Source organism: Malaclemys terrapin, chromosome 11 (assembly GCF_027887155.1).
Source record: "Malaclemys terrapin pileata isolate rMalTer1 chromosome 11, rMalTer1.hap1, whole genome shotgun sequence".
Taxonomy (NCBI): domain Eukaryota; kingdom Metazoa; phylum Chordata; order Testudines; family Emydidae; genus Malaclemys; species Malaclemys terrapin.
The window spans coordinates 41,275,551-41,286,380 of record NC_071515.1 but is presented as its reverse complement, the minus strand read 5'-3'; the positions used below and the strand labels follow the sequence as shown (position 1 = coordinate 41,286,380).

General features: G+C 42.1%; 1 protein-coding gene across 1 annotated transcript in view; it reads right to left on the bottom strand.

Moving 5' to 3' along the window:
* Window positions 1-488: 488 nt before the first annotated feature.
* METTL8 (methyltransferase 8, methylcytidine) overlaps window positions 489-10,830 on the bottom strand; it is a 40,019-nt gene continuing 29,677 nt past the window's right edge. The window contains exons 6-10 of the mRNA XM_054043648.1: window positions 9,820-9,883; window positions 9,342-9,481; window positions 5,890-5,996; window positions 5,722-5,787; window positions 489-871 (exon numbers count right to left, since the gene is read on the bottom strand). Of these exons, the coding sequence (XP_053899623.1) occupies window positions 708-871; window positions 5,722-5,787; window positions 5,890-5,996; window positions 9,342-9,481; window positions 9,820-9,883 (541 nt within the window). The 3' untranslated portion in view covers window positions 489-707. The remainder of the gene's footprint in view (window positions 872-5,721; window positions 5,788-5,889; window positions 5,997-9,341; window positions 9,482-9,819; window positions 9,884-10,830) is intronic.

Below are 10,830 nucleotides of genomic sequence, written 5' to 3'. Positions count from 1 at the left end.
GGACTATAAAATTGCAGTTTTTTTAGATGTTTGGGTTTGAACTTGGCTGGAGCCCAGGCTCTGGGACCATGTGAGGAGAGAGGGTAGGAGCAGCGATAACTATAATAATAATAATAATAACAACAACAACAATATATGGAGATATTCCTATCTCCTAGAACTGGAAGGGACCTTGAAAGGTCATCGAGTCCAGCCCCCTGCCTTCACTAGCAGGACCAAGTACTGATTTTTGCCCCAGATCCCTAAGTGGCCCCCTCAAGGATTGAATTCACAACCTTGGGTTTAGCAGGCCAATGCTCAAACTACTGAGCTATCCCTCCCCCTATGAGAGCTGGCATTCCTGTGCTCAAACCATCTAAGACAATTCCATTTCAGTCTAAAATTCTCTTCACAAATTATGAGAATTGCAGGAGCAAGTTGACTTGTTATATTTTAATATTATTGTTTGACTATTCAAACCAAATAATAAGAGGTCATTGAGATATGAATAGGTTAGTGCACAGCCATTTTATTATGTATACAAAGAGACAAAAGACATTTTTCCACATCACTTCTTAACAACAAAAAAGTACACTTTTTTAAGAAAATGCTTTCAGTTCAACATTTTTCCTGCCTTTTCAGCAGTTAACACCGGATCCACAGGAAATATATATGCACTCACTTGTTTTGGTCTCTGGGGAATCCTATATATTTTGCTATGAGGGTGCCTATTGGCGGCTATTCTGAGGTGGCTGAAATGGTTTTTGGAACTTGCCTTGTATCCAAACTCGCTGCATTTTCACTTTTTTCTTCCTGTTGACTTGTAATCGTCGATCAACTAGATTCTGCACTTCAACTAACCCAGCCAGGGTAAACATGTTGTGGACCTCATCTGTTCCCCAAATGAGAAGTAGAATTATTATAATTAAAAAAAATAAAAAACAGATACAGCCAGTTAAAGAATTTACCAATTTAACACATATACTGTAGTTCATCAGAGCTGGAATCAGCTCTGCTTTGTCAGCTGATAACCCAGAGCTAGAACAGTCCATGAGAAATCCTTCTGTAAAAAAGACAACCTTTGTGGCATCACTGAGTTATAATACAGTATAAAATCTCACACCTTGGGTCCAGAACATATTGCTCATAGTATATAACAACCTTTCTTCAGGGCTCTAAGTTGCCTTCCTCAAATCCAACGTAAATATACGACATTTTGATCATTCTGGATATGTCTACAGTGCAACAAAAAACTTGCAGCACCAAGTCTCAGAGCCTGGGTCAATTAACTAGGGCTTAGGGGCTTGGGAAGTGGGGCTAAAAATTGCACTGTAGACATTTGGGCTCAGGCTGGAGCACGAGCTCTGACAACCTCCTCAAGGGGAGCCCCACAGCCCGAGCTCCACAAGCCTGAGTCAGATGACGGGCCAGCCACAGCCATGCTGCAGGTCTTATTGCAGTGTAGACGTACCCCTTGATTTCCACAGTAAAGTATAAAACTACCTTTAACATCTTCTGTGGTGAGTCCCAACTGCTAATGCCAATATCATTCTCTATCACTGCACAACCTCAGCTAAGTGCGGACTTCTATTGATAAGCAGGTGCTACTAATCTGGCTGGGCACCCCTTTCAGTCACCCCCTGGACTGCTGGGTAGGGAATGTAAGCCTTTGTGTCCCTGATCTCAGAATGTTTTAAGCCCGTGGAGCCTGAATGGAGTCCAGCCACTGCCCCAAGACACACTCTCTGTCTGTGTCTACACCGCACACTCCTTTCATCATACATACCTGCATAGCCCCCCCCCAGCACAAGTAACAGCAGCAGCGTAGCCAGTGAGGCCCAGTATAGGCAAGCGGAGAAAAGACACTTCTGAAGGTGTGGATATGTATGCTTTCTACTCACCGAAGTCCTGCCTCTCCAGCTACACTGCCATTTTGAGCAATGTGATGTCCCACTGCTGGAGCCTTTCCACTCTGCAGGAAGAGACTCCACCAGCGGAGAAAGGCTCTGGCAGGGGAAGGAGGCAGGGGAAAAGCTCCACCAGCTCCCCGCTGCTGGAACCTTTGCCCTCTGCCAGAGTCTCTTCCATGAGGTGAGGAAAGGTTCTGGCAGGGGGGAGGCAGCAGGGAAAGGCTCCAGCAGCAAGGAAAGGCTTTGCCAGTTCCCCGCTGCTGGAGCCTTCCCCACAGTAGAGAAAGACTTCAGAAGGGAGGAAAAGCTCTGACAGAACCTTTTCTTAATGCCTCCCCCCTGCCAGAGCCTTTCCTTGCTGCAGTGAAGGGCTCCGACAGCAGGGAGTTTTCCTTGCTGCCTCCTCTCTGCCACAGCCTTTCATTGAGACTCGTAGCTACACACCGCAGCGTGGACGCAGCTTGCTTTTTGCTGAGGCAGGTTGCTACATGCCACAGCCAGTGGTGTGTAGTGTAGGTGAAGCCTCAGAGCACAGACCTGCTGCCTAGCACCCCATCCTGTGAACTACATCTTAAAGGTCTGAAGCTTCTGATTAAAGTTTAACTCCCTCAAGGGCATACAGCAGTTGTGAAGCAGTTAACACAAACACACACTTTGCACAAAGTCTAACACATTAATACTCTTTTATAGTTAATCACATAGGAAAAAAAAAGGGAGTACAGCACATACAAAACAAAGAACACCACACACCCTGCTGTAATTTCCTTCCCGCTACAGGGCATTCTTTGCACTGGGGAGTCGCTTTGGTTGTCCAGAGACCTTGGGGCCATCTGGGCTCAGATAAGTGGGCAGAGCTCCACTGCCCCCATGAGGCTGCTACATGATGGATGACTTTGCTCCCTCCTATTTAAATCCCCTCCCCCTCTTTTGTTCTATGCTTTATGTAACTTTTCACTGCTTCTACCTCCAAGGGGTGAAGCTAAAACTGGTTTTCTAAGGATGCAGCTGCTTTTTAGAATAGCCTCTGTAGTCAAAGTGCCATCATTAACATTAAATATTCCCCAGTGTTACTCTCACATGTGTACCTGCTACAGGACCTGTCAGCAATGGTGGATCCACATACATACAGGCACTCATGACCCAGCAGTTTTTAATAACACAACTTCACCATAGCAACCGGATTTCATAAGCTGTATAAATGGAGCCAGAATTTATCACAGTAGGCACTCCCCATTTTCTGCTAAGGATTAAGAGATCCTTTGGCATGTTAGGGTTCCCCCTACCCTACCCTTCCCCCCCCCCCCCCCGCCCCCATAGCTAATATCTTAATCCCTCCTACTCACTTCCCCAGTCTCATATTACACAGATGTCAGGCCAGACCTTTGGCTCCAGCTGTACTGCACACAGCGCAGGCCAGGGAGGTATAGGCAGCATAAAACTCCCCTTTGCGTTCCCCAAATCCTTGGCTGCTGGGTGTAGGGCCAGTCCTCCTGTGCCAGGTTTTGCTCGTTGCTAGCAGCCCTAAGAGGCCAACAGTCATTCACAGAGCCATGGGTGATTCTACTCAAGCCAGAGATACCTGCCAGAGACAGTCAGGATCTGCCAGAAGTAAAGCACCAGCACATGCTCTCTAGTCCATTATCTGGCCCAGCATATTTACTTCAAGTATAAATGATATTTCAAACATATCTTTCACAGTAGGAAGGATCTTTAAGAAAGCATTAGAGGTGAGGCTCTTCAGAGGTCTCAAAATGTAGTAAAATTCCAATAAAACTTGAATGTCCGCAGACCTGTGGGAGGGGGAAGAGCCACATACTGAGACTGCTCTATATATGGGTCATGGGAACACAATCAGCTCCTAAGAACCACCGTTTAGCTGCTTAATGGTATTTCTTTAAGAGATCTGATTTTAGATCTCATGCCCTTGTTAATCAGGAGCTAGCACCATGCAAGTCAGAGCTAAATCCTGTGTAAAATTGCAGATGCTATCAAAAGTAGGGTCGAAGGTTGTGACCCATAAACCCCTCAGTGCCAACTGGCAAGGGAGTTACAGGAATATCCTGATAATGGTATGTACATTCTGGTTCACCAAAGAATATCATGTGAGGTCTTAAATGAAAGCCAGGGTTACGCTAGTCATTAATATTGTTGTACAAGGTATGTACAAATACTATGTAAGGAGTTTTGTATCTATACTAAAAATATGTTCCTCAAGTCTGTATTAAGGCAGAGTTGACAAACAGGTTTCTGTCAGAGAAAGGATGTTTATTCACCTGTTTCTGTAGGTCGGTGTGCAAATTAAGCACTATAAGTTAACACAAAGGGAAGTCATTTACAAAGTCAGAGGGGAAATATGAAGTCAGCAGGAAGACATTGCACCTGAGAATAACCTACGGTGGGGATTGGCCAGACTCTGGAGGTAGAAGCATTGAACTTTAGGGAATATAAAATGAAAGCAAGGAAGACACCCTTTATCCTACACCTCGGAAGTCATCGAGCAGTGCTATTGCATTCATGAAAATGGATCACAACTAGGCTTGGCTGAAGCACTGCATAGGACATCTGGATGAGACAAACTTATTTAGATTGGAGATTAGCCTATAAAATTTAGTCTCTGTGGATTGTATTATGATTTTGTTTTATATAACCCATCTGTTTCCATTATACTTACTCACTACCTCTTAAATCTTGATTGCTGATAATAAACTTATTATTGTTTTCACTATAAATAAATCTCAGTGCTGTGGTGTTGTACAAGGAGATGATCCTGAGTTGAATCATTCACGCTGGTGTGCACACTGTTCCTTGGGGACAGCAGGCCTGGTGTTACTATGGGTGTTCAGTGGATAAGGGGTTGAACACTACAGGGGAATGCTTCAAAAGGGATCAAGGACTCGTGTGCACCTATGGTTAACCTGCAAGGCAAAGTCAGGGCTGGCAGAGCCCAGAGGAGATTGTTTGGGTGGTTAACAGACTGGAGGTGTCAGGGAACTGAGAGTTAAGCACAAGCAATTCTCCCTCTCACTGGAGGCAGGGAGGTAGCTAGGTGACTCATAGTCCTGGATACCCCAAGAATTATCATAAAGGTACCTAATTAGTTAAAACTGCTAATCTCCAGTAGGAAATTCCTCCCAGTATAGACCTACTTCTTGCTAAAATTGATCAACCCAGTCCTAGGAATTTAAAAAGAAGAAAATGGAAAAAATGGACTATACACTTTTTACTGGTCCCATAAAAACAACTGTGTGCTCCCTCTGCCAACTCTGTAGCTGTCATTCATTAATCTGATATAGCGACAGATATAAAGCAATGATGCTAGTGCAGAGGTAACTTATTTATAAAGGGTAAAGAGGCACTCAAACTACTGTTAAATTAAAATAGTTGAAGTATGATAACTTCAGCTTCAATGACAAGTTTCAGAGTAACAGCCGTGTTAGTCTGTATCCGCAAAAAGAAGAACAGGAGTACTTGTGGCACCTTAGAGACTAACAAATTTATTAGAGCATAAGCTTTCGTGGACTACAGCCCACGAAATCCGAAGAAGTGGGCTGTAGTCCACGAAAGCTTATGCTCTAATAAATTTGTTAGTCTCTAAGGTGCCACAAGTATTCCTGTTCTTCTTTTTTCAGCTTCAATGACACAGCTGAGGAAGGGAATCAAAGTCTGATGCTGGAAAAGAAAAGCTCTTCCACAAAAATTAGCTTCATGTTTTTGAAAAATGGAGAGTTAAAGGGGTATGAAAATTACTTGCATGACTTTTTAAGAGGCTTTGTACCCCATGTCATCTAAAGAGACACTCAGAACTTTTCTATAAAACGGAAATTTGTTTTACCTTCTGTAAAGAAATAAACTCTGGTACCGTCTCCTCGTACATAAAAATTCTCTGACAAGCAGCGGCCTAAAAGATAAAAATTGTGAATAGAATGACTGTGCTGTCCCTTTAAAAGATATGCAAAGTGAAAAATAAATACTAAACAAACAAATGTCTCTTAGGAAATACCTTTTTTAAAACGAAGCTGAGATGTATCGTATCTTCCGTAGTCTCGAAACAACAACATCCCTCCAGGTTTCAATAATTTGGCCAATCTACTTACAACTCCTTGCATCCTTAGAAAATAAAATGTGACACTGGTGTAACTCCAAACATTGTTTTTCTCTTGCCACTAGGTTCAACATGTTGTTTTTGAGGTCTCAGTGAGAAGGGACTGTCTTCAATCATGTAAAAATGCCAGACACGAACAAACAGCTTCAGTAGGAAGAACAATTTTTTTTGTTGTTGTTTTTTTTTTACCAAGATGCAAAGGCACAAAAATGCAAAAGGAACTTTTATTAAATAATATAAAAAGGGGGAGAAGAGGGAATGAGTCCTTTCCTCCTCTTTAGCAAAATATCAAGAATGGATTAAAGTAAGATTCTTGAGATCCAATCCCTCATGATCAAAGGAAGCCTGAACCTGCAGTGAGTTACAGGTAAAGCAGCAGGCGGTTGCGTGGCATACAGCTGAATGAACAGCCAGCTACCAAGGTAGGATGGGTTGGGCTACCTGTCAGGATAGGGTGGATCGGGCGGTCTCTTTTGGCAGGAAGATCAAAGACTGTGTAGCAGGAGGCAGACAAGAAGCTCTCTCTCTAATCCAGCTATCTTTCTAGGTATTTATACGATACACACAACAGCAGACTACGAGTGTCTATCCTAGGGAAATAAAAGGAAGAGTTTGAGATCTGTCGATGGAAGGGAATTTGGTAGGAGAAACTTGTCTGAAGATACTGGCAGGAAGCAGAGAGGGGAAAAGTCTAGCATCCTCTGAAGCCCTGAAATTTTGGTGGATCTGGGCCTTGTCTAGCATTAATCTACCCTTACCAAAGATCACTGAACCATTTGCATTTACTGTAGGAGTAAATGTTACGCTCATGAAAAGGCTCTTTGTTCTATCTCCCCTTTCTTTGGCCAGTTTACCTTGATTCCCGCTTGTTATCCTGTTAGTACCACTTTAAAAGACTCAGGCATGAGGCATCCTTGTGGCACCTTAGAGACTAACAAATTTATTTGGGCACAAGCTTTTGTGGGCTAAAACCCACTTCATCAGATGCATGGAGTGAAAGATACAGTAAGCATATTCTGCTTACTGTATCTTTCACTCCAAGTTTATGCCCAAATAGATTTGTTAGTCTCTAAGGTGCCACAAGGATGCCTCCATTTTTTCTTAGAAGGACTGTGTGTTCTGCAAGGCATGTGTAATCTGATAGGAGTTTAAAACTGAGCAAGCCTTAGATTAAAATGTAAAACACTCATCATTTAGGGCTCAATTGTGCCCTGGTCTTCCACAACTGCACTTCCAAGGGGTGTCTCTGAGGTACAATGCCTCCTGGGCTCCTCCCCCAGGTCACACACTGGCTCATGCTTAAGGCTAACCCTAGAAGCACAATCTAGCACAGAGAGCAGAAGCCCAGTCTTGCTCCTACTGATTTTGAAGGTGCAGGATCAGGCCTTAACTAAGCAGAAAAGGAGAATTATGAGCTAAGAAAAAACATTCAAAAAGGAAAACATGCACTTTTAAAGGAAATCCTGTGCTTAAATTCAGAAATAGAGGAAGACAAACATTTAAAGGGCCTCTGTTTCGTTCATACACAAAATTTGCACGTTTTTGCCCAAGCAAAAAAAGGGGCAGCTGCATGTACAAACAGCCATAAGAGTTCTCAGAGCAAATAGGTGGGCACAGAATTAGAAACTCCACACATGAAAACGTGTGTTCTGTGCACTCACATGGGGATATTGACAAATTCTACACGCACATGAAGTAGGAACCCTTTGAAAATTTGGCCCAGTATAAATACCACATGACATGGAGAAAGGTTAATGGCTTCCAAATTATCTTGTTTTTGAGAACAACATAATTTTAAAAGGGGTCTGCTAGCAGAAAAGAAGAGTGTTGCTTTATAAAGTAAAAGAACAGCAACTGTCAAAACGAGAACATAATAGCTAACAACAAAGGTGCTGAATGAGAATGTATACATCCCAGAAACTTACATTTCCCAGGCACCCAAGTGTTTTATTTAAGGCTCTGCATTATCATTCTCTTGGTTTTCCTTGTCATTTCTAACATTTCAAGCTATAAGACAATTGTTATAAAAATCAACAAGGATCTAGATTACAATTTTTTTATGCAACCACTTTATTTCTTGGGGATATTGTAATGAAGAAAGTATCTTTTAGTACTTAAACTTTTGGAGACTGGATTATACTGAATAGGAATCTACACACAAAAATCTGTATGCATATACACATATAAATGCCCATGTCAGCATTCATTTGGCTAATCTTGGTGGCGGGGGAGGGGAATTGTATTCTTAAGGGTCACTGGGAAAAACATTCTCAGAAATTTTGTCTGTGAGCATTTTATCATTTCTCCCATTGACAAAAGGTGTGATAAAAATATATTTTGCCTGGTATCCTCCCCACTGCATTGCTGCACTTACACAAATTTCAATCTACTGTCTGATTTGTGTTTGGAATCTGCACCCAGGCTTAGCAAAACGCTCTTCTGCACATGACTCATATGCTCATCTTTGCACAAACAGGAAGGAGAGATATGCTTTCTGGGAAAGATCGTCTTTCTGCAAAAGCTAATGATTAATAACTCAGCCATTCAGGCAAGAAAACAGTCCTCAAATGTAAAACTGACTCAGGTGAGTACTGTTCTAATGTTTGCTGAGCATGGATGGCCATATTTAATGCAGTTCTTAAAACAACACACTTACCATTACATGTGCAATATGCATTTTCTTTTGTACAATCTGGTTAAAGGAGCAGTTGAGTAGTAAGCGTGAATAATATATACCCTTTTGTATTTTTCCCCACGAGAAAGAATATTCTTTCAAAGTTTGTCAGTGTTAGCTGGTTCTTTAGATATTGAGAGTTGCTTCAGTAATAAAGCTAATAGCTCCCAACCCAATATAGTGCAAATTAGATTAATTTGCCTAATCCAAACAAGCCAGGTACTCTTAAGTGATCTTCTTCATAAGAGACCAATATGTATGCAGTTGTGTGCAACTAATGAATCGTAGTCTGGGTCTTTATCAACATGTTGTAAGTTGCTAAATCACGGATATTTGTTTTTGATCACCAAGAATAATTTCCCTCTGGGAGACTAGTAGCCTGTTTCTGAATTTGTAATTTTCTTGAAGCACTGTCACTTTTAATAGGTATATGTCTTGCAAGAAGAGGTTCATTTCATTTTGATGGTGACAGGAGACTCACTAATGAAGTAGTTTGACCAGCTTCTCTCTTAGATTCCGAAAAGGGGAAAGCGGCATTTAAAATGTCCTGCATTATACATAATGTAGCTTACTAAATAATAAATTCAAGATTCATCATCTCACTTTGATATTCTTGAAAACCACTAGTGATAAAAGAGCTTTAACACATTTGCTTTGCCCTTTAGTCTTCATTTACCTGTCAGGATGAATGGCAGAGAGCACAAAGACAAGGAGAATGACATCCTGGATCTCATCTGGAAAAGGGTAGGGTAAGGAATCATCACACACATCATGAACAAAGGCAGAACACCAGGCTGAATTGTAGGACAAGTGTGACTGTAATGATACAGATTAAGAGAAACAGAGAGAGAACAGTAGTAGTTAGTCAATTTACCATGACCCAAGAAACGTTTTTTCGATTATTCAGTTTTGTAAAACATTTCTCATAAAGCTGATTCTGTTCTGGGATCTTGCTCAGGGCGAGAGACAGGCTCACTGGCAGCATTCATTCCTCTCTCTGCAGAGAAGGACTTTGTTCTTTGGAGTATTAAAAACTCCAGTTCAAAGTTGTCAAAGCCATTGTGCTCCATTTCACAAGAATGGCCTCCTTGCAGCTTTCTGAATGACAGGCTCATGGGGTACACCACACTTTCTAAAGTGAACACTTGAAATACCTTTACTAGCTCCACGGCTCCCGACGCAAAATCACAGCAGTACAGAAAGGCTCCAGGGGTATTGCTATGAACACAAAACAAACATGAATTAAAGAACTGCTATTGTACTAAACACATGCAGCTCTTTGGGGTACTCCACAGGTTTGATCAAAATCCCTTTCACTGGTCTCAGCAACATGCTTTATATTGTCCAGCACTAAGCAAACAGGCCAGAGCTGTAGGAATATCTGCCAACAGTTCGTGGGGTGGGAATTGGGACGGGGGACACCAAGCTAGGAAGAAAGTAAGTGGAAAGCAAGAGAAGGAAGACACGACTGGATGGAGTCACAGAGAGCCATCAAATACTTGTGACGATGCCCAGGTGCTGCATTGCATCAATATGCAATAATGGGTCACAATTTCACTCTGCAATCATTTTGTGGGTTTCTGCAACTCCACTCAGAGATTTTCTGGCACTGGTCTATGCATGTAATTTAATTAGCAACATGAAAAATATTTATTTCAGCTTCAACGGAGGAAATTACTTAACAGTTATTAACTGTTCTGAAGACGTTTGGGTTCCCAGGTGTCATTTGTGCTGGCTGTGATCAGATTATGTGGTTTTGATTGTTTGCTTCCATTACCATGGGCCTATTTTCATCAAAATACATGTCGGTTTCCTGTAGTGCTAGCTTCCCTTCCCCTCACATTCACTGCAAAGCCAGTTGCAAATTTTCCTCACGTCAAAACATCAGACGTCAGAAACCCAGGGCAGGATTTTTTCAACTCTTCAACAATCAGTGTAAATGAGGGCGAGTGAAGCAGCAGTCCCACTAATTAAGGAACAGGATTAGCCCTCAGAAAAACCATCTCTCCTAAAGTGCTGGAGAGTTTGGAAAGGAAGTCTCATCAAAGAGAAAATGTGTCCCTTTGCCCAGCAGATTCTGCTGTATACCCAGCTCTAAGGGGGCTCAGCAGGAGAACCCTCTTGGACCAAGAGCAGCCGATCTTGATCTCACTACTGAGCAAAAC